The sequence below is a fragment of the Aythya marila genome, assembly GCF_965140915.1.
Source record: "Aythya marila genome assembly, chromosome: 21".
Classification (NCBI taxonomy): Eukaryota; Metazoa; Chordata; class Aves; order Anseriformes; family Anatidae; genus Aythya; species Aythya marila.
Genome location: NC_139062.1, coordinates 6,469,862 through 6,493,101, shown reverse-complemented (window position 1 = coordinate 6,493,101; position 23,240 = coordinate 6,469,862). Strand labels below are relative to the sequence as shown.

Here is a 23,240-nt window from a genome sequence, read left to right as displayed (position 1 = left end):
ACTTTATGTACCATCATCATGTGGGGCAGAGTAACAGAAGAACATACAAAGACATGGTTTAAACCACAAACCTGTCTGTTCCTGGACAGATCCGGTTTACTGAAGAACAGGGAGAAAGGAAAGAAGGGAAAACACAGTTTTCACAGATCCCCTGCTACACTGAAGGTATATGATATCATAAAGTGAGAACAGTGATTAATGTCATCCCGTAAAATGAGAACAGCAGGTGACACCAGCAGGAGCATCTTTGACCCCTGAGAGATCTTTTCAAAATATAAATTGTGACTTGGGAGGTGCAGGTTGGATATTAAAGGATTATTTAGGATATCGCTTCCTCAGGAGGGCAGTACAGACCTGAGGCAGGCCACCAAAGAGGTGGCAGATCTTCAGCACTAGAGGTTTTCAGGACTTGACTGGGCAAATCCACAGGCATCCTGATCGCTGTTTTGAATGGGGCAGCGGTCCCCAGTCAGAAAACTGGAGAAAAAAAAAAAATGAAACCCTCAGGAACTGGGTTCACCGCAGCTGGAAAACATTTCCTACTCTGATCAAAGTCAGAGATGCCCTGTTTTACTGATGGCATTGAAAAACTTTGGTCTCCTAGAAGGTAAGCAAATGTAATTTCCAATCACTTCCCCAGTACAATGTCTCCCCACATAATGATGCACGCCACTGTCTCATCCAGAGCCCAGTATGCCACCCCAATGTCCTTTTCTTCTGACAAGCTGAGCTACAATGCACAATTCTGAGTTTTTGGCTGGAAATACGGTCTGGGAAACACTCTCCTATGTCATCAAGACCTATCTCCACTTTAACCATCCAAGGATGTAGGAGCCACCCCATGCCACTGACAACACAATCCTTTCTGCCTACTCCACAGTGGCCATCTGTTTAGTATTACAACTTAGTGGGGGGAAAAAAAAATTTGCTTTCTCTTTATTGCGTTGTGAAAGCAAAAATCCAGTAGATGCACAAAGTCAGCGAGGCATGAATAACACGGGGTCTCCTACCCTAACAACAGGCTCACGGCTATGAGTGTGAGTCTCTGTGCCTTGGCATCTGTCTTGCAAATTCAGAGGCTCGCCCACCTTTCAGCAGATGCCAAAGTTACTCATTTTCCTTAACCAGCAGCAGTACATCAAGACAACTGAACTCTCACAGCCCAAAACCAACAGACTCTCCCTGGTGAGACACCACCAAATGTCTAGGCAGGACTCCTCGTCTGAAAGCTGTTTTTGGCTGTTTTTTGCTGATGGTCCTTCCTTCCCCATCAGCAAAATAGGATAACAAAGGTTACCTCTTGGTCACAAAGTAGAGGTTACCACTGCATGTCTTCTCGAGTCCAGCCACCAGTGGTCTTTTTTCAGTCCCAAAGCAACCCATTCACTTCTCCTAATCCTTTGCCTTTCCTGAAGCTGGGGGAGTCTCAGACTCTCCTCTCCATGCTCCCAGATGCCCTGGGGAGAGGGGGGCTCTCAGGAGACATAGATGACTCTGAGCTGAGATGTGGCAACCTCATCAAGCACCTACTCATCAAAGCCTAAGGCTGGCACAGATGAAACATAAAGATCTGACCCCAAAACACCAGCTGCCAAACAATCTCTGCACTGAAACTCCCGCCTCTTATTCGTTTGAGACGCTTGCATACCTAGAGGATGCCTAACCCCTGCATGCACAACACCAAGGGAGAACAAAGGGGAATAGGGTGTTTTTATTTGCTTTTAGTTCTTACTGCTCTGGTCTGTTATCAATAGACAATAAATTGTATTAAACTGCCTGTGCTGAGTCTGTTTTCCCCATGACAGTAATTGGAGAGTGATCTCTGTTCTTATCTCAACTCAGGAGCCCTTTTTATCATATTTTCTCCTCTTGTTCCTTTGAGGAGGGGTAGTGAGAGAGTTTAGCCAGCCACCAGTATGAAACCAGTATACGTGCCAATCAGACAGAGCTAGGACCAGGACTGGTCTACACTGCAAATTCATCACAGGGCAGTTAATCCAGAAAGGATGGCAGAGAAGACATCTCAATTTGCACTGGTTCAGCTGAGCCAACATCGCACCAGTATAAATCACAAACATGCTCAGGGTTTTAAATGGGGCAACAACACATGATGGAAAGCCAACGTGTGATGGACACAGACCCAGCAACCCAGCTCTCACCATCAGGTTTCTGCTTCTCACACTGCCTTGAAACTCTGCTGCCTTCAGTACCTGTCAATATCTGTCATCATTACACCATAGCGTGCCCTGCGATCGGTGAGGACAGGCTTGTTACATAATTTTAATGCACAAAGTCCATTAAAGACCCCGAGGTCTACAATTTTGTACCTCCTAATGACACAGAAAGAGAGCTGAATCGCTGGACTGGAAGCAAGTAATTGCCCCAGCGCTGGTGATCGCAGCCTGCACTGGGGAAAGGGAGGACAGGCCAAACCCAAAATTGGCCAGATGCTCTGAATGTACTAATTTACCAGATCTGAGAATATTTCCAGGCAGAGTCAACCAGTAGCAGGAACAAAAAAAGCACAAATGAAAATCAGAGGGGTTTTCAAAGAGAGTTTATACTACCTTTTCTATTTTTAAGGCTGCTGTTTGACAATCCATGAAGAAAGCAACTTCAACCAGAACCAACCTAAGAGTAACAAAACTCTGGTGAAAACCGCACATACAAAGGCGACATACAAAAAACGGAAGAAGAATTAGCAGGCAACCCTTATTTTATTGTGACTGGAATGAAATGAAACAAGTTCCTAAGGAAAACCCCTGAAAAACCTGTATCTGGCATGGCTGAATGAAGAAAAAGATGTGTTGTTTTTGTAAGCACAAAGGCAAAATGCCAAGTAAAAAAATCAGAATTTGTAGAAACAGAGAAGAAAAGTTGTTCGGGGAATGCTTAGTTCATTTTTCTACTCTCAGCTGAGCTAATTTCCATGGCAGACAAGGTTACTCAGAGCCTTGTCTGGATGGGTATTGAAAATGCCCATGGATGGAGATCCTGCCACCTTTCAGTGCTGCACCACCTTCAGGGTGTTTTGCTTTGCTTTGGTTTGGTTTTGCTCTACATGAAATCAGATCTTCCCCTGCTGTAGTTCTTTCTAAAGGTTTGTAAAAGATGACCACAGTCCGTGTGTTTATTAGGAAAGTAGGATTTTATTTCCATAGGCCCCTGGAGGACAGGACTGCTGCCTCCTGTTAGCAGAAGGATTCCTTAGCTCATACATAAGTAATGACCTAGGGACTCTTTGACTGTAATTCTCTTAAAAATCACACACACCATTTGCAAGCACCTAGAAAATAACTAAGCCTTTGGCCAAGACCTGACTAAATGCATCAAGACCACATGGTGACCAAGCAACTCAGCTCATTTCTACATGGACAAGGTGCCCTGTGCAGCTATGAGAAGCCACTGCCATCGTTTATTTTCATTTCTGGGCATTTCCGATCTGACACTTTCATAAACAAGCCCAAGGAACCATGGCCACGTGAAATTCCTGTAAGACACCTCCACAAGAGGTTGAAAAATCAAACTCTGGGACTAGCCGTGAACATCAAATTGGAATAAAACCACAAGAAAGCTCCAAAGACTGGCTCTAGTACTAGCATGAATAACTGGGCAGTGGAGCAAACCTACACAGCAAATTCCAGTCCCATGCTTCCAGACAGCATCTCTGTCTCCTCTGCCAAAAGGAGGAGAGATGTGCCCAGAAGCGCTCTGGAAGGCAGGAGCAGACTTCTGAAAGATCTTGGCCACTTGCAACAGGAGGGTGAGGAAAAGATGGTGCCGACCACGAGCCCCACCAGTCAGTGGGGAACACTAGGCAGGAGACAACTTCTGACTGAGCTCATAATAGTTCAGGGACTGGAACCAGGAGAGGGAGAACTTATAAAAATATTAAAAATAAAAATAAAAAATCAAACAGTATCACTTCACAGGCAAAGACTCAACAGGCTTCAAGAATCAGCAAGTAAGACTCTATGAGAGGATGCCCAGGAGAAGAAGAGTAAAGGAAAGCTGCTAAGTCCTTAAAGACAATAGTACAGAAGCATCTCAGTGCACAAGAAGGATCAAGTTTAGTAGATGCACTATGATTATAATGCAGTAAAACCGTAGGCATTCAAGGTCTTGCTTAGCCTGAAATCACTTCTGGGAAAATAATGAAAATGCTGATGCAATTCAAATCATAAAGAATTAAAGAACAGGAGCATAATTAGCACCAGTCAACATACTTCTACGGGAAACACGTCTTGTCAAACAAATCTGATTTCATTCTTCACTGAGATTACAAGTTTGATTGGTGAGAGTAACCGTGCCCATGCAGGAGGCTGCTGAAGCCAGAAGGCGTGACGGCAGCACAGCGAGGCAGAGCCAGCGCTGCCAGCCACAGGCGAGCTGTTGCCCGGGTGTACAAAGCAGCACTGCTCCGTATCGCCGAAAACACGCTAAAGGGATTAAGAGCTGATTAGCAGGCAGGTTTCAAGTAACAATTCCCAGCGCTGCCAGCCCCCACAGACCTCAGTGGGCTCGGCAGGAGCCGGCCCCAGGTTGCTTTTCGCCTTACGCTCAGCTTGCTGGAGAGGGATGAAGGAAACAGACGCTGGAATATCTAATGGTCTCCCAGACCCGCAGAGCATCCTCAGGTGAAGGCTGGGGGATTCACCTCGCCTGGCATTAGCCATACGGAAAAATAATGCTTCGACTTTAATGTAGTCGTTAATTTTCTACAGATAGTAACGACAGAGAGAGATGGGCCTCTGAAGACAAGCCAAAAGATCTACAATTGCCATCCTAGCCAGGTGAGCTGAATTGCTCTCCGCAGGATACTGTGCGAGAGGCTCTTGCTAACAGCTTACTGTAGAAAACCCATTACTGTTCTAGTGATCAAACCATCCTCTAAGGAAAGTTGGGGCAGGGCCGGGGGCACAATCCTTGATGATAACTCAAACTATGTTGGAAAAGGCCTTGGAAAGCCTGGGCTCCTCCAGCAAACAGCCCTGACGGGGCTGCTGGTGTGGGTCAGCAGATGCAGGCACCAGCCAGGAAAAGCTCCAGATGGCCCAAGTGACTCCGTGACAGTGAACTGGGGGAACCCGGGAGCTCAGTGCCTCCCTGCACGCCTCCACCCCCTGCCCAGCTCTGGCACAGCGGGACAGAAGCTGTTCCCACCCGACAGACGTTCGCTGGGCATGAAACAACAGGACGGCCTCGGTCTTCGTCCAAGCAGGCAGGTGTCCGCAACAGGACCTGCCGACACAGCCAGGGCCCTCCTTGGGAGTGTGAGGGATTAGCCCTAAATCCGGGTGTGCAAACGAGCACTGTCTTCTTTAACACCTGGGGTTTATCTCTGGGGCTCCCCCTGTTCATCTACCTGGAAAAGTGGACAAAGAGCAGACCACAGCTGACAACCCAGCCTGTTTGTCAGCTGTACTCAGGAGATGCGCAGGATTTCTCTCTTCCTTTCCATTGCTCTGAGAGGAGGAGTATGAGCACGGTTTTAGAAAGGGGATGCTGCAGCTGGGACAGGAACCAGCCTTGGCACCACGTGCATTCATCCATCACCTTCCCGTGGCTCTGGAAGGGGTGAACAGGAGTGCCCAGTGCACCAAGAAAGTCTCAGAGGTGCTGTTAACCTGGGGGCTCTTCAACAGCAGGCGTCACGTGTGGAGGTGATAGTGGCAGGGCACCTACGGCTAAAAAGAGACCACTCGGTGCCCAGCCTGAATTTTAGGGTTTTCAGGAGCTGTGGGGAACTCGCTCAAACTACAGCAGGGACAAGACAGGTCGGAGGTGTTCTGGAAAATGTGAAAAGGAAATTCTCAGGCCCTCACCCACCCCAAGGATAGGCAGCACTCCCCAGTGCCCCAGCAAATGGCAAATCCATCCCGAAAAAAATCCCGTAGCAATAGGGAGAGAGCAGCTGCTGCTGTCAGTGCCTTCTGGGCTTGTCACCACTGCCTCTTACCCCCTGCCTCCTCAGCCAGACCTACTGACATCCAACACCGCCTCTGCCAAGGCAGCCCAGTTGGGTTCCCCCACTAATGCAAGCAGAAAAGCCGTGCTTTGGGGGCTGCTTGAAAGCCGTGCCTCCTCCCCCCCGCCAAAAGACTTAGTCAAAGCAAATGCCAGACCCATTAAGAGCAAAGGACCTCACAGCCAACAGAGGAATTCTTGGGCTTGATGGACTGTTTATAGAGTCTTTTATAGGAAGGATGGGTAACCTAATCCCAACTACAACATTTTTTATGCTGCTCTATGAGGGTTCAGCTGTGATTAAACTGTTGGCACAGTCCCATGGCACATAAAACCATGGAGACCAGCAAGTCTCATCCCTGTCGGAGCCCTGCAAATGCAAGCAGCAAAACTATTCCAAGCATTAAAGCCCGCTGGGCCCTGCTGCCGTATCAGTGACACGGCTGCTCCTGCAAACCCTGCCGCAGGCCATCGCCACTCGCACCTCCAGCAGGCTTCCCTATCCTCAGAGACCAAAATAAAAGCTACATGGCAGTCACCATGCTGATCTCAAGCAGACAGTTATCCCTGCTGCAGTCCAGAGTCAATGGATGAGCACCCCCAAGGACTCCTTTTGGGTCCCAGAGGCTGGATACAGGAGATGCAGCTGCTCTTGCATAAAACAGGCACTCAGAAGTGTCCCAGTGTCCTCTCCCAGCAGCAGCCCCAGGTCCAGCAAAGGGCCCTCTGTCACCCTCCTAAGACACCACCTAAATCCAACAGCAAAATGTTTTCAGAGGTTAGAAAGCTGCCTTTTGGGCCAATCTCACACGAAGGTGAGATGATCTGAGCTGTGTGTCCCTGCTGTCCCGCACAGGCAGGGACAGCATCAGGGACAGGCAGGGTCCTGGCACCCACGGGTGCCACCCAGTGCCTCTGCCAGAGCAGGGTCAAACCAACCCCAAGATGCTCTGATCTGGCCACCTGAGAAGGAAATAAAAATCAGAGGGGAGAGACTGGAGAAGCAGGCACCTCCCATTCAGCAGCGTGCCCAGGCTCAGCACAGGGCACCAGTGAGCGATGCAGAAACATTTCTGTGCTAAGCTCTGCTTCTGTGCTAAGCTCAGCTTAGAAGGAAAGACGAAAAGGGGCAGGAATCCAAGGCAGACCCCTCACCTCACTCCCCTCTGCCATCACGTATTGTGCATGGTCTGAGCTTTCCACGCTCCTGTGGGTTATGGGGAGCAGGACTGCTTGACATCAGGCAAGTGGGGTCTAACGCAGCGCGGCTGGTAGATGGAACCTACAAGATCCAGCAGGCACTGCACCAGCGTCTTTAGGCGATTTGAACACAATGTTTGTTTTGTTTTATTGTTATAGATAAGGAAGAGAACAAAGACTTCTTTTTTTTTTTGCTGTATTGACTCATACGTCGGTTTGGTTGCCCTCATGATACCCAGCTACGGCTCCCTTGCATGATGTGGCATCTCCCTCAGGACCACCCGCTGCTCACCAGGTGGGCTCCCAAATCTCCCGCTGACCCCTGGCCATGGAAGGTGGGAGTTCAGAGTTACAACTCCAGGCCACACCAAGCACTAAACACTACCATCACGCTGATTTCCATCCCTTTTCCTGCATGACCATAACCAAATGAAAGACACGGTCACCTCAGAAACCCTGCCTCGAACATCCCCACCCGTAGCAGCCGAAAGAGGAACGCGTCCTTCAGCGTACAGCCGGTCTCTTTATGTGGGATGGGACTTTGCCAGCAGTTTTATTTTAGCCCGGCGCAAGCCTGCAGCACATTCCTATAGCCAAAGGGAGGAGGCTGGGGAGTGCTCTCCGATGCTATCACCTGATGCCATTAGCATCTGCGTGGTTTCTCCCTCCAGCAATGCACTCGGGCTGGACCCCCAGCTATGCAGCGTGCGGGGAGACGGGAGCTCTGATGGAAATCCATCCAGTGCGTCCTGGACGAGGATGAGAGATGACAAGGGACAACCCGTCAGCTGCGAAGCCCCACGCAGTGCTGGGGAGGACACAGCCCTGGCAGGAGCCTGCAGCTGGGTGCTGTCAGACGCGCTGGTGGAGGAGGCGGAGGCGTCCTCTGATGGGGAAAGACAGGAGGGGAAAGGCAGCAGCAGGAGGGAGAACCCTCAGACATCTGGGGCTGCACACCCAAAGCCAGATGTGGCCAAGGGAGACGGGGCACCACCCAGACACCCAGGAGAGCACAAGGGAGGGGACCGGGGAGCAGGGACACTGCTGGGGGACGGGATGGGGACAGGCCAGGCTCCGTGATCCCTGCTGGCCCAGGAGACCCACAGCAGTGCCCAGCCCCTCTCAGCACCCCCAGCCACCCAGCAGTACAGGGCCCATGGAGGACACACCCAGGGCTGACATCGGCAGGAGACCCAAGCCGCCAAGTAAATCCCATTTTTTTTTCTTTTTTTTTTTTTTTCCTTGCATAGCCCACACACCGAGGACCTCCCAAACACATGGTGAAATGCCAGGTCAGCTTTCCAAGGGCTCAGCACCCACAGACAGGAGCTCAGGTCATATTTAGGCCAGCCAAATTACAGGGCAAGGCTTCTACTGGAGGGTGACCTGCTTCACTTCCTCTGGCACCACACGATACGGGCAGTCCCCGCCACCCCTCCTGGCACACCACAGGGGAGCACAGGCTCTGCCGGTCCCTCTTTGTCACCAGTTATTCCTCAAAAGCACCTCTCCCAAACCTCTTGCAGCCCCTGGCAGCATCCCCCATACACCCCTTGCTTTCCAGGCGTGCGGTCCAAAATGCGAAGCCACCCACACGCCCCTGCCTCTTATTCAGACAGTGTCACAGAGACCCAAAGCAGCAGGGAGCAGCAAAGCAGCACCACGGGGCCAAGCCCAAAACAGCTTTCCTTCTCCTTCCCACCACGCTCAGCCCCACAGCTACACAGGGATGGGCTTCTGCAATGCTGAGTGATGAAAGCAAACAGTGGGGACGAGCTGGAAGGAGAATCTTTTGGCCCATGCCCATTTGCCCCCTGTGCACACACCCGGCACCCATGAGCCGCATCCCACCAGGATGGAGACAGCCACTTGCTCAGCCCCAGTGCTCAGCCAGGTGGAAGGAACCACCTTGGACTCCCTCCCCAGCAAAGCTTTACTTGCACCTGGCCACAGCTTAAACCAGGAGAGCCCACAAAACCTTCCCAGCCACGCAAGAAGGAGCATCGGCAACCTCCCGGCACGGCGCAAAGGCTGCATCAGCCAGACCCAGGCACAGAGACCCAGACGACAAATGGGAGCAGCTGCCAGCAAATTCAGCGTTTCCAGAGGATCTGTGTTTATCAAAAGCTGTCGCTCTCCAGCCAGAACAGGTGTCAGTCACAGCAAAATCTCATGGCAGCTATTCAATCTGAAGGCACAGACTTTGACATCAGACCAAAAAAAAAAAGAAAGAAAAAGAAAAAAAAAAAAAAAGCATCGTTAGCAACTTCTCTGCCAGGGAGGCACTCCCCTCTGCTGCTCTCCATCTCTTCTACAGCCTTGGTAAAAGAACGGTGAGGAGCCAGGAGGAGGAGAAAAGGGGATGCTCAGAGCAGATCTGGCCACCAGTGCCACATCACTGTCACCCAGCTGCCCCTGCACGGCTCCATCACACACACGAGCTGGCCTTGTCCCACCCGCAGACTTGCTAGCTGCTGCTGCCTGGAGATTGACGCCGAGAGCGACACAGAGCAGACCCTGCACTGCCCAGTCAGCACTTCCCACTAGCCAGACACTAACCCCTACTAATGCTGCCAACGTCCTAATTAGCACCTTCCCTGTGCCCACCCTGCTCCCGGCTGCTCTGCGTCTGTCCGAGGACGCGGTGCAGGACTCTCTGAGGTTCTCTGAGGGTAGAGCAGACAGGCACAGCAAGTCGTAGAGGTGCTGGGCTCCCCTTCCCCTTCAGAGCAGCTGGCACAGCCTGCTCCTGCAACCCACACCAGTGGCCCTGCTGCTCTGCTATGTGTCTGCTGTCAAGGGATTTCCACGCGGCATCAAGCACACTTTTGTGTTTATCCTTTCCAAGCCTCCAAAGCAGTGCTAACATGTGCCAAGGACAGGAAAAGCCCGGGAGGGTCCCAGTTACACTGGGGCTATCTAAGCACACCATGAGTTAGGGAAAAGGAGTGAGGCTTTGTCCGAATGTCTGAAAGGATGGGGCAACTCCAAGCTTCGCCTGTCCTGCCACACTGCTCAGCCTGGCTGCAAAATGCCCCTTGGACTGGTGGTGGGGCTGCTCTGCTCCGCCTGCCCTGAGCTGCCCCTTGCTGCCACAGCACCACGTCGTGCCAGGAGCACACACCACAAGGCCAGCCCCACTTCCAGAGGGACTACCTGCCACGCTCTGCTCCCCTTCCACAAGAAAAAATAAAAATCAAAATAAAAATCACCAGCTTGCTTTTCCTCCTGGAGCTGAGCAAGCCATGTGTCTGCCCACACTCAGCATGCAGGTGCTATCTTGGTGTGCACGCCTGCAGCTCGCAGGCTGGGCCGTGCATACAAAGGCTGGAAACAGGCACAAAAGTAGTGCTCAGCCACCTGCATTCTGCGCACAGCTCACAGGGCGCTCCACAAGCAACCTCGGAGACAGCAGGATCCTGCAGGAGAGACACGCCGCAGGAAATGCTTTCCCCAAAGCTGGCATACCACAATTAACTCTCTGCAGCCTGGCCAGCCCCCTCTCTCTGCAGGCAGCGTGCTCCAGCCAGCTCGTACACCTTGTTTTATTTCATCCGCACTGCCCCCAGTTCACGCATTTCTCCTGCTTGCTTTGTCCCCTGATACCAGATAGGCTTAAAAGCAAAACAAGGCAAAGATTTATTAAGTGAGGCTCACGGTAAAGGTTTCCGAGTTACAGTTGTGGAGCCTGGAAACAGGATTACAAGCAAAGCAAATCATAAAACGCGACTATAACCTCTACACAGCGAGATGTGACCCCTCACGTGTCCCAGCCTATCTCACACCCGGCCATGTGGTGTGCACAGGCCAGGAAGGCCGGCCAGCCCACTTGCAGGCTCACACCACCGCACAAACCTCTCACGTGTGCACCGGGGCACATGCCTCCTTCATGCCTCCTGCTTCAAGCACCCCTCCACTGCAACCACCTCGTGTAGGTGGCCCAATCCTGGCCTGGGGGAGGCTGTGACTTTCTACCATGCTTGCTGCTCTGTGCACCAAAATGCAAACCAGCATTTGTCAATCGAGAGCACTCCTAGCTCATATTCAAGACCATAAACAACTTCTTTGGATCCATTCTCAGAATAGACAGCAGATATGGGATGATGGTGTGATCCTCAGGCATGTCTCTTGGATCGAGACATCTGTCTCAGTCAGACTGGTGATTCACATCACCCTCACCCAACACAGCCCACCACAGGACTCAAACACTGGACACAAACACCAGGGACTTTTCACTAGCATACCCCAAAAAAGCTGCTGCAGCGTGTACAAGCTCTGTTACCCCAAAAGCTAAGCTTGCAAGAACGAGCTGCATCTTGTGTGATAAAGGCTTGAAGCTAAATTCCCAGAGGCAGCACCTTATCCATACACAGGGAGGGTGAGCTACAGAGTCATGGGAGCCAAGAGCAGTGAAGGATGCTGCCATCTCCTTCCTAGGAGCACCAGCCACTGGCCCACACCTGGAGGGAGCAGGTAAGAGTAGATCCAGGTAGATATGGGCCTGGATGCATGCATCTTAGACAAAACAAACCACAAATCTGGAGGCATCTGAAATCTGAGGCATTCCTGCCTGGTTTGTCCTCAGAGACATCACACTCAACACTAGTCTCAGCGAGCAAGCCAAAGCCTAAAGAGATCAGTTCTGTGGCCACCCTGTGCAAATGAGTGGCCTCCTAAGAGGCTCAAAAAGGCAGAGGGGGGGCAGATACACAAAAGCAGGATCTTCTCTACAGACCAAAGACCACCCAGCTTCATGGCAGAGTGCTACAATCAGTCTTCCCTTGCCCCAGGAGACTCTGGGCTAAGAAGAACACGCACTGCCACATGATGATACATGTGAGGCTTCGCATCCACAGCAGGCCTCCTATAACCCCCATGCATCAGTGCTGTGGAGAATGGAGATGTCTTCTCCCTCCTGCATCCCTCTGCTGAAGTTGTTCAAACTCACAGAGGTTCTGGACAAGTGATCCAAAGAGTCCAGCCCCTGCTCCAGCCTCCTCACCCCTTTTTCCCCCCGGCTCTTCCTTTGTCTCACTGCATGCAGCAGCATCAGAGCAGGGGTCCCTGCAAGCCACAGCAAGGCTGTGCAGCCCGAGAGGTGAATTCCCATCCTGTCCAAGCTGTGATCAGTCCTGGGTTATTGCTGCAAAGCCTCTTGTCTCATGGCAGCCACCTGTAGCTGGGGTGGCACCTCGCATGGGCTCATTTTGGGCTGGATGCAGGCAGCAAAGCCACTCAGTGTGGGATAACCGTGAAGGTCCCCTGGGACATGGTTTCTCCTGAAGGCCGGGTGCCCTGTGACCCTCAAAGCCTGTGTGGGAGCAGAGGGAGGCCAAGCCATCCGCGGCCTGCCCGCCAGCTGCCCCCTCCCCTCCCAACCCCACAGCCTCGGCAGCCAGCCACAAGCAGCGGGCCCAGGAGCCCGGCCGCTGAGCCCATTGTTCCCTTTGTCTGGCCTTGGGAGCACGAGCCCGCGTGGCTCGAGGCATCCCCTCCACCTCGGGCACGTTCACACGCCCGGCCGCCCTCGTCACCCCTGGGGCCAAGCCCTGACCCTGCCGGGGGGGCTCCCACGAGCATGGCCCCCACAGAGGGGCTCTGAGGATGGGAGCAACCCTATTGCGGCCTGGCTCCTCCTGCAGCAGGGAGCCCGGCCCCGCCACCACCAGGCTTCCCCCCCTTCTCCTGCAGCTGGCCTAAACCCAGCCTGCGCTCCCCAGCAGGCCCCAGGCAGGGCTTAACGCCTCCCACCCTCACGGCCCCAACGGCCCTGGTAGGGTGTGAGCATCCCCAGGCGTCTTCACCCTCTGAAACGCCGAGCTGGGCAAAGGTGAGCGCTAACGGCTGCTCGCCCGGAGGACCTTGGCCTTGCCCAGGTGCTCTACTGGAATTAACGGCTTTGGTGGCACACCCTGGGCTGGTCTCGGGACTGGCAGGTGGCACTCGGTGCCGAGCAGGGCATCCAAAGCCTGGCACCCAAGGGAACCCCCCCCCCAGTGCCTCGGTGCCAGGTTAATCTGGAAAAACCCGACACAAATCTGCCAAAGCCCCATCCAGGCTCCCCAGAAAAGAGAGTGAGATCCAAAGAGCAGGGACAAGCCCTGCATAAGGCTTGAAGACACGGAGGGCCACAAGAGTCCACGATTACAGTCAGAGCAACGGCCAAAACGGAGCGACGTGAAGCCTTCGGTGGCTGCAGGCAGTCCTGAGAGCCAAGCTGAGAGCGGAGAGCAACAGGGCCTTGCTGTGCACAGGCATCCCCCAGCAGAGCGGGGACAAGGAGCCTTGCCCGGCCCTGCCCTCTCCCTGGCCACCACATCTATCACACGAGGCTGAGCCAAAGGGCCTCCCGGTTTCCCTGCCACCTCCAGCAGGGAATCAGCAGATAGATGCTCAGGGAGGAGGATGCTTTCTGCAGGCGAGCACTCAGGGCTTCCCAATATCCTTTTGGACTCGGGACACACAGTGGTGGGCTTCATACTGATCTTCTGCCCCCACCCTGCACTGCCTCTTGTTTTAAACCCGTTTGGTTCTGTTCATTTTAAACCCGTCCCTTGAGAACACAAGGCCAAGTGAAAAAAAAAAAAATGACATAAAGAATCGTCACCGCTTCATCACCACCTTCCTCACACCTCCTGCGTCTGGCACACCTCTCCTTCTCCACAAGCTGCATCTTTCACAAAGACCCTCCCCTGGGTTCATCTACCTCTCCTGCACAACCATCTTCGTCCTCCTTTCCCAGCCTTTCCCAGTTCTGAGTTGATGCTTTCAAAGAGCCATCCACAATGACTTTAAGATCTCTTTCGTAAAATGCTAATAAGTAATTTAAAGACTGCCACTGTGCATGCATGGGTTTAGGGTAATTTTTTTCCATGTGAATCCCTTTTCATTCATCACTGACTACGTTTAATCTGCTATTTTATAGTCTGGTTATCCAGTGTCATGAGATCCTTTTACAATATTTTAAAGACAACTGTTGTTTTTATCATCCTGAATAATTTTGTATAATCTCCAAACTTAAGAGTTCCCACCCCTTTCTTGCGCATTTATAGATATGTTGCACAGCACAAGCTTCATGCCGAATCCCATCCATTGGGAAAAATGGCTGTTTCCCCTCCTTTGAGCAGATTTTAAACCGTAAGAATTCCTCTAAAATTACTAGCATGGAGTTGCTGAGATCACCCAGGAAGCTCTTCTTAAAGCACATGTGTCCCATTTGCTCCAGCCCCAATATCTATTTTCCTGATTTACTGTATAAAAAGTGACCTCCTAAGCTAACACTTCACTGCAGGGCAGTCTCAGTTCCTCCACAAGAGCCCCCGACCATGGCCGTTCTGGGGGAGACACATTTAAATCTGACTTCATCTCCCCAAGGTGTTCCTTTCTGATTATTTTTAACCTTGCACTCTCTGATTTCCTGATTCTGTGTGTGTTTTTTGTTTGTTTGTTTTATTTGGTGCAGGGTTCATTTCTTTTCACAAACTATTCTTCAAACTCCTCTCAGCCTGCCATATATGGGTTTACATTCACAGTGCCATAGTTTATAATTTTTTTTTCCTATTTTCCTCTTTTAGACATCATTTCCGTTTTCTAAAGAACATCTTTTTACCACTGGTGACCTCCTTCAATCTGACGTTTAATCAAGATGGCTATTTTTTGTCTTTTTCAACCCATACTTTAAACAGCCATGCACATTCTGAGTTTCCCACACGACATGCAAGTATTTTTCAAGTTCAGCTGCTTCCCTCAGCTAGCTTCATTTTTATGTCGTTCCCCTTGCTTGACTTAAAATGTTACTGTATAGCGTTTTCAAGTGCTGGTGATTTTATGGATGTGCAGGCTTGAAGTGAAAAGAACATAATTTATGGGACCAACTGATAAAGCTTCACAAACTTTTGGAGCTCACGAGCCCTTTTTCCTTCCCACCTGGAGACAGAGCTACAGTACAGCTGCTCACATGGAGCCGGCCTCATGCCTTGCACGGCACCGTGAGTGCTGCTCGGGACTAAATCAAGAGATCCTCCTCTCATGGGCTCTCTGAAGAGCTGCAATTATTCACAGTCACTAAAACTGTAATTTCTGAATAACGCCCCTTTGTGACATTTACCCAGTTTACACCGAGGCAAGTACCATCTGCAATTATAGCTGTGTTTTCTGCCCTCGCAGCCTGTTTAACCTCCCTTAACGTTTGGCAATCAGTGCCACAACTCAGGTCAGATGGGTAACAGAGATCTAATGCTGCTCCCTTCATCTTCGAGCACGGAAATCCAGAGAGGGGCTCGTGGCACAGCATGATACTAGCTTACTCGTTCACCTTCACGCTGCTCAGCTCGGGTGCCAGGTGCCTACACCCTGGCACAAACCTCCTGTCCGGCGCATTCCCAAGACCCACGGTATCAATATAAAATACCCCTGACGTATCTCTGCAAGCCGCTGGGGCACCCCTCCTTTCTCACACACTTGTGGCAGGGGCTCTGCTGCCTCCCGGCTCCAGAAAGGCCGCATCCCTGCAGCTCCCTGCTCTGAGTGCCAGGAGGCTCAGCCTTCCCCGCTGACCCCCCCCAGCACAGCACTGGGATGCTGCTGGTCCCGCCTGCACATGCCGCTGGGCGCTCGCCAGCCTGTTATCACGGGAGGCCCCATCTTTACCCCCTTATCTAACTGCTGAACTTTTGCCTTCGAGGATCTCCCTCCTACCTACCCCCTTTCCTTCACGCTGGGTTTTTCACACAGGGAATGGGCAGTCGTGCTTTGCTCTCGTGTCTCGGCAAACCAGGAACCAGTGGATGGGACCTCACTGGGTCTTTCTTGGTAAAAATCAACTTTCTCCAAGAAGGGAACCACGTACCCACTCCCAGACAGGTGCATGCACATGTCCCACCTCCACGGTCCCATTCAGACACACATGCAGCACAGCCGGCCACATGTTAGGGCAGGAGCAGCGGACTCAGCCTCTCATTTATCACCGCTCTGGCTGCACTTGCACAAAAGCACTCGAGCTTAGCCTCACTCACCAGAGAGCCCGGGATGTATCTCAGCATCAAGTATTTACCTAGCTTCTCAGGCAGGTTTCCCAGCTATGCTGGTGCCCACCCCTCTTTTCAGCCAGTTCAGGTATGTGTACACAAACGGCAACCGCCCACCGACTAGTGCAGACAGATCCTTTGCCCGTCTGCACATCAGCGAAGCAGACCTCTGCTCCCAGCTCGGGGGGGAAGCCGCGGTGTGGCAGCACCGACACCCCTCGGACGCTTCTCCAAGGCACAGCCATATCCCCTTTGCCCCCCAGGTCCCTCCCTGGGGTGTCCCCAGGAGCTGATGGTGCACTGTCCCCATGGCATCTCCCTACTGCACCAACTCCCTGGGTTTGTATCAGCCAGAGAATCTAGAAATACAGCAGGGATCAGGAGCAAGTGTTCCCACTTGCAAGAAGCAGAGGAGCAGATGTGCTAGGTGCTGAGACTGCAGCTACAACTACGTGGATAGTAAATTGGGCACCAAATTACTTGGTCTCCAAAAGAAGTTCTCGCCCTAGCTGCCCCAACAATGGGAAGGGCAGTTGTGCCCAAGAAATAAATCTCGTCAAAAACCCAGAAAATTGAACCAGAGGGAGGCAGCATGAGGGGTTTGTGTCAGAGCAGAGGACTGACCCAAACCCAAGGTCTCTGCTCTGCACCCCAGCCCAACTTTTCAAACATTTGGTATCAGCCCAGTCTCAGGACAGCATTTACAGCATGGGTTTGAGCAGATCATCTGGATCAGTTCTGTGACAGCTCCCAGGTTTTCCTCATGGGCTTCCCACCTGGGGAGAGGCGCATGTGTGTGCCTTGCAGGTCCCACATTTGAACGGCAGGACCTGCTGCTCCAGGTTGCCCCAGTGCAGCCAAAAGAAGGTGGGATCACTGGGACCATGGCACAGCTCCTGTGGTCACATCACAGCCCGGGCAGATGTCCCTACCCTGGGGCACTGGGGCATAGCAACTTCCCCGGCACAGCCCGTAGCCATGGAGAGGTGGGCAAAGCCTTTCTTGACTGAGACCGGGAAGCAGAAGAAGAGACAGCACCAGATAGATTGAAGCACAGGCTGAGTGCTGCGTTAATTGGCATCTCCCTGCACCGCCTCTGGGCCTGGGGGAGGCGGTAGGAGTGCTCGGCAGCAGGTCACGACCAAGTCACCCCTGGGCCACGCGGGTGCAAGAGAGGACCATATTTTAACACCTTATTCCACCGCATACATAAAACACAACTTGCCGTGTATTATGCACATGTATGCAATGCAATAAATACATAATGCATGTTATGTACATTACAACACGTTATTAAATTAAACACAAACAAGCAGGTCCCATCTCCAGCTTGCTCAAAGGACGGGCGCAGGAGCGTGCAGCTGGGTGTAGGTGCAGCTCTCCCCAGCCCCTCGGCCACGGTGTGCCCCAGGTATGCCTCCAGGAGAGGATACAGCCCTCCTGCACCAGCCTCCTGCTGCTTGATACCAGGCTTGGAGCAGCGACAGCCCTGCAGAGGAGCGGGAGGATGCTCAGCAGCCCTACGGGGTGCAGCAGCAGCAGCAGAAAGTCCCCTCGCCCGCTCCAGACTCTGCCGCTGCCCATCCTGCAGAGCCCGCATGGGTCCAACCTGCTGTGGGCCCAGCTGCCGGGGCCTCTGTGCAGCTCCCAGGTTAGCTGTGCCCTCGTAGATATTAGGACCATCTCGTTTCTCCTTTCACATTTTTTGGTACACAGTTGGCTTTCCTCCAGCCCTCGGGAAACTTGCCAGCGCTGCAAGGTTTATGAAAAGTTAACTCCAAAGGGGTGAAGAGTGCCTTCATTTTTTTTCTCTTGCATGTGAGTTAGCCAGGCTGTTGATTTTGAAATCCATAACTCCCATCCTCGGCTCCCCCCCCCAAATACCTTGGAAGTATCACTACTCCAGATATGCCACACCATGCAAGCAGCATATGTGAGCAGGAATACAAAGAGAAGCCGTTAGTGATAGCAGTACTGTTACCAACTGGTGTGGGATCCAGACCCTTCCAGGACTCCTTTGTTCTTGACTTTCTTTAAAAACACACACACACACACAAAAAAAAAGCTTTCCTTTTATAAGCCTGAACTTTCTCAGCCACAGATACGTTACCTTGCAATTGCCTTAACAACTGTATGCAATTCTTAACCTCTGCTTTATGTACATTGTCATCCACCTCCCTGTTTTCCATATTGATTTATGTTTTACGTTCTTTTCACATTTCCTTTTAACAGAGCCTTCTTTAACCAAACAGCCTTTCCTCCTAAGCCTGAGACATGCATTCTGCTGGCCAGTGAGTAATCAACTTCCAATTTTCATGCACACTCCTGTTTATATTTCCTTCCCTATCGGCTTTGTTTCTAATTAAGGTTTGTTAAATGCAAGTGAATATATAGTGTACAGAGAAATATAAAGCATGTAGATAAATAAACACCACACACACACACACACTGACTAAGACTGTATTCTCAGTGCACTTTCAACCACGGATCCCAAAGCACTTTGTCATGTTCATTAACAAAACCTCGCAGCTCCCTTGGGAGAGATGCTTGTATTATTTTACGCCTTGTAATTAGGAAAACTGAGGCACAGAGGAGACAAGTGAAATTACCGGCATTACAGAAAAGCTCTGTAGCAGAGCTGAAAACAGGACTCAGGAGGCAGGATCCCTGGGCAAATAACCAGAACTCATTTTTCCCTGAACGTGCCCTGCTCTCCCCATTTTGGCCCTGGACACACTGGGGAATGTGCCAGAGCCAGTGACAGCCACGCAGTGGGCATCGCCACTGCGGAGGTGCCCAGCAGGGTCCAGCCACCATCTCCTTGGTCATCGGGCACCATCGGGTCAGTCTGCACGCACCAACAGGCCCAGAGCATCAGGAAATGCAGATGGACACCATGTCCATGCATGGCATGGAACATCGGGATGAGCCACTGCCTGAAACAGCAGCTCCCAGAGGGAAGGAAGGAGCAGAGGTGCACCACGGGGGCTGCATCCCATGCTCTTTTGCCTCATCAGCTCTCCGGAAGGCTTTGCAAGGTGAAAAAGGCCAGGACATGGTAGCTGGTTGCCCACACCAGTGCTGCAAGCAACCACAACCCTAGAATACACACAACGTGGACAAAGGTAACAGCAAGGGCACTGAGGGGAACCCCCCAAACCTTAGATGAGGCGTTCAGCCCCGGATGGGGATGGCTGCTGGAGCCCAGCACAGAAGCAGCCCTCTCCCCAGAGCATCCCCACCTCTGCGGGAACACATCTCACAGCGATCATCTCCAGGGTGGGCTCAACCTCCCCCCAGCGCTCACTGTCCCCTTGCCCCAGGTGCCTACTGCCCATCCCTTGGAACCAGCATTCATGCACCCAGCTCCTGCCACGGCGGTGGGAAGGCCACCCGTGCTCCTCACGTCTTCAAGCAAGCACACAGCAGCCCCAGGGCCAGGAACGAGCCCCACACCGCCCGGCATCACCCCGTCGTGTCACCCCATCCCTGCACGGCCACCCGCATCCCTCCCTGTCCATAGTCAGCAGCACCACCTTGGCGTGGCCGATCCCTCCCGGGCCCGGCTGGCTGAGCAAACGCCGTGGTAAGTGGCAATGCTGCCGGCTGATCGGGCCACGCATCCCATGTGGACACATATGTTCCCACAAACATGCTCATCACCACCACCACCACCAACCCCCCCCCATAATTAAAACCATACAAGGCTCATTTGAATAGCAGAGCTGGCTAGCGCTCTCCGATGCAACGTAAATAGTCCTATTTATGCCAAGCTCCCATATTGTAAATATCACGACGTATAGCTGGCCAACCCATGAGTCATCTCCCAAAACTCCAACTTAATAAATGGTGCCTCATCCATGTTCCAGACAAACACCGGCCGCGCAGCTCCCACCGCCCGGCGCCTCCACGCCCAGGGCCAGCAGCGAGCACCCGGCGAACCTCGGGGGTCCTCCGCAGCCCCCTCGCTGGCTTCCCCGCAGCTCTCCCATGCAGGGCAGCCACGCGTTGGGCCTGCCCAGCCTTCAGCCCGGCGTCTGGAGCTCACCCCCAGCCTGGCGTGGTCCTTCCTGGGGTGTACCCAAGGCGCTGCTGAGATGGGCTCGGGCACAGGACCCCCAAAACCCCCCTTTGGGGAGATGGGGGCTCGTGCCCGGCGCCTTCTCCACGCACCCACCCCGCACTCTGTCCGCACCTGCCGCCTGCCTCTGCTTTGTCTCGGCACGGGGGAAATTGGGGAAGTCGGTGGGGAGCCCGGCTCCTCTTGGGGAGGCCGGGAAAGCCACGCACGCCTGCGGGGAGCTGGCTCCCAGCTCCGGGATGCCGGCAAGGCCTGGCTGTGTGCGCCCCGGCAGCGGGCACGGTGCGGCGGAGCTGCCAGCCGGGCATCCCTGGGGGGAGAGGCTCCGCCGTGCCCAGCGAGCACCCGGGGAGGTGCCGGCGAGGGATGCCCAAACCTGGGCAACAAGGGACGGCGGAGAAAAGGGGCAGGAGAAAGCCACGCAGCCACCGGGAGGGTCCGGGTAGCCCCCACACCCCCCCGCCCACCCCAAAACCGAAGGGCTCCGGATGCGGCACCTCCACCTGGGGCAGCACTTCCCCGAAACTTCGCCTCCCCTCCGGCGGCACGGAAGGGGTGCGGCGGGAGAGAAGAGAAGAGAAGAGAGAGAGGGGGGAGGGAGGGCGAAGTGCCACCTCCCGAAAAAAAATATTAAAAAAAAAAAATTAAAAAAAAAAAGGAATAAAGGGGCGAGGGGAGCTCGCGATATACCAGACACAGACACACACACGCCTTTACCTTCCACGGCGGCGAGCAGGGGCAGCAAGGCGAGGGGCAGGCAGCAGAGCCACAGCGGCCCCATGGTGCGCGCCGGGCCGGGCATCAGACGCGGCGCTGCCGGCGCTCCATGGAAGCCGGGGAGCGGCGGCGGCGGCGGAGCTCCGAGCCCAGCTCCGAGCCGAGCCCCTCGCTGGGGCCGCCGCCGGCGCGGGCACGGCCGCGGGCACGGAGCGCACCGCCGGCCCCCGCCGTCGCGGCCGGGCCGAGCCCACCGCCGCCGTTCTCCGGGGAGAGCCCCCCAGCGCCCCCCGCCCCGGCCCCGGGCTCCGCGCAGCCGGCGGGGGGCGGCGGGCGGCGGGCGGCGGAGATTTTGGGGAGGGGGCGGCGGGGATGGGGGCGGCGGGGAGCGGAGGAGGTGCGGGAGATGGTGGAGGAGCGGAGGAGGAGGGAGGAGGCTCCCCCCCGGCCGCCGATGGTTTGTCCCGGAGCTGTCGATCATGCAGAGAAAGCCGTGATTTCAGCCCAAATCTTCCCGGCGGGGTTGACCGAGCGCTTGAGAAAGTGGAAAGGGGGGTGGGGGGGCGAGGTCTGTCTGTCCGTCCGTCCCCCCCTCCGCACAGATGCGCTCTGCTCCGCTCTGGGCGCCGCACGGGGCTCCGCCGAGGTGCTGCCGGGGGAGGCATCCCCGCCCCGAGCCCCCCCCCCCCCCACGCCGTGGGGCCGGGCCCCTGCACCCCCGGGCAGCCAAAGGAAAGCGTCTGGAGGGACGTGGAAACGGAGCCGGCCCCAAAGCAGCGCCTCGTTACCGGCTGGCTCAGCCTGGCTTTGACCCGGAGACCCTCAGGGGTCAGCGACCCCACTGGGGCGTGAGCAGGGATTCCCCCATTTCGAGGCTGGGGGGGTTGGGAGCTGGTCACAAGCCCTCGTAGAGGGTTGGGGCAAGTGAGATTTTCCTTAAAGCTGCAAGCTGAGGCCCAGCTCCGTGTCTCCGTCGCGACACGCGACATCCCCAACTTCCCCATGTGCCTGGAAGCCGAATCTGCCCATTAGGGACCTCGTGAGCCAAAGCCACCAAAATGTCTAAGCTGGAGCCTCTTGAATTCCCTGACCGGTTCCAGGTAACTCGTTTCCTGCCAGCTGCAGCTGTGTTTGGAGAAGGTCAAGGCTCCCTGGTGGTGGCGGCCAAAGGCATGTGCGTCAGCCAGATGACCTCCCCTAACTCAGCATGACCAAGGGCAGTCCCCTTTGGGAGATCCTACAGCTGGAGGTTGGCACCAAGCTCAATGCAGCAGCCTTCTGAGGATTCTGTGGACTCAGGGACTTGTCTGGGTTTCCTCACGTGTTGTCTGCTCCCAGGCTCTGTAGTGCACCCCTCGCTCCCCGTGGCTCCGGAGCACCCAACATTTCCCGTCGGGTAGGAAATGGTCTGTTCATTTCCAAACTCTTCAGACCGTACCCTCAACCTCTCCTGGTCCCAGAGCTGTTGTGCAATGCGATGCCCTCAGGTATGTCCCTGAGGATCCACCACAGATCTCCAGAGTTGATCCCACAAGCCTGGAGTCCGAGACCCTCAGGATTTTCTTACAGCTCTCCAGGCCTGCACTATCAGGGGTGGTGGGGATTTTGTCCCAGAGGAGCCTTCTGTCTTCTGGAGACCTTCTGTCTTCTTCAGCTCCTTCTCTGAGCATCCCCTTAGACTCCTAGAGACTGGATTTTGGAGCAAACAGATTTATTGTCTGACTACTGCAGTGACTTTGAAGCTCACATGTACTCTTTGGAGTCTCTTTTGTCCCCAGAAAATGCTCTTCAGAGTCAGTCATGAACTGCTGAGCTCTGGTCCCGTCTCATGGCTTCTCTCTTCTCCCAGGAAGGGCCTTCAGTGACTGTCATATCCCTGTGGCGTTCAAGGAATGGCCTCTCAAGGCCTCTCAGGAGTTTGCAGCCTGCACATGGGGTGCCACCAGCCTCCACCCTCTGTCCTGCAACCCACGAGCAAGCCAGCAGCTCCCAGTGGTCTCGCAAGTGCCGTGAAATGCCACCCCATGGGGATGGACACCAGACCTCCCCCAGTGTCCTTTCCTCTCATTCCACCCCAAGTCCATTTCGGCGGCCTCCATAAATGAAGGACACAGAACAGGGGGCACTAATGCCCGTGCAGCACCGCCCAGGGATCCTTAAACCCCGCTGCAAGGAGCGCTAGGTGAAGCCTGGTCTGGGAAAGCAGCAGCGCTGGGGTGACAGAAATGGGACAGCTTCGACTGCGCGCT

At 54.0% G+C, this 23,240-nt stretch overlaps 1 protein-coding gene across 3 annotated transcripts in view; it reads right to left on the bottom strand.

Annotated features, from left to right (window-relative positions):
* The window catches only part of EPHB2 (EPH receptor B2), a 118,397-nt gene extending 97,208 nt beyond the window's left edge, over nt 1-21,189 (bottom strand). For all 3 annotated transcript variants that reach the window (XM_082776809.1, XM_082776810.1, XM_082776811.1), the window contains exon 1: nt 20,992-21,189. In XM_082776809.1, the coding sequence (XP_082632935.1) occupies nt 20,992-21,076 (85 nt within the window). In that variant the 5' untranslated portion in view covers nt 21,077-21,189. The remainder of the gene's footprint in view (nt 1-20,991) is intronic.
* Nucleotides 21,190-23,240: the final 2,051 nt, after the last annotated feature.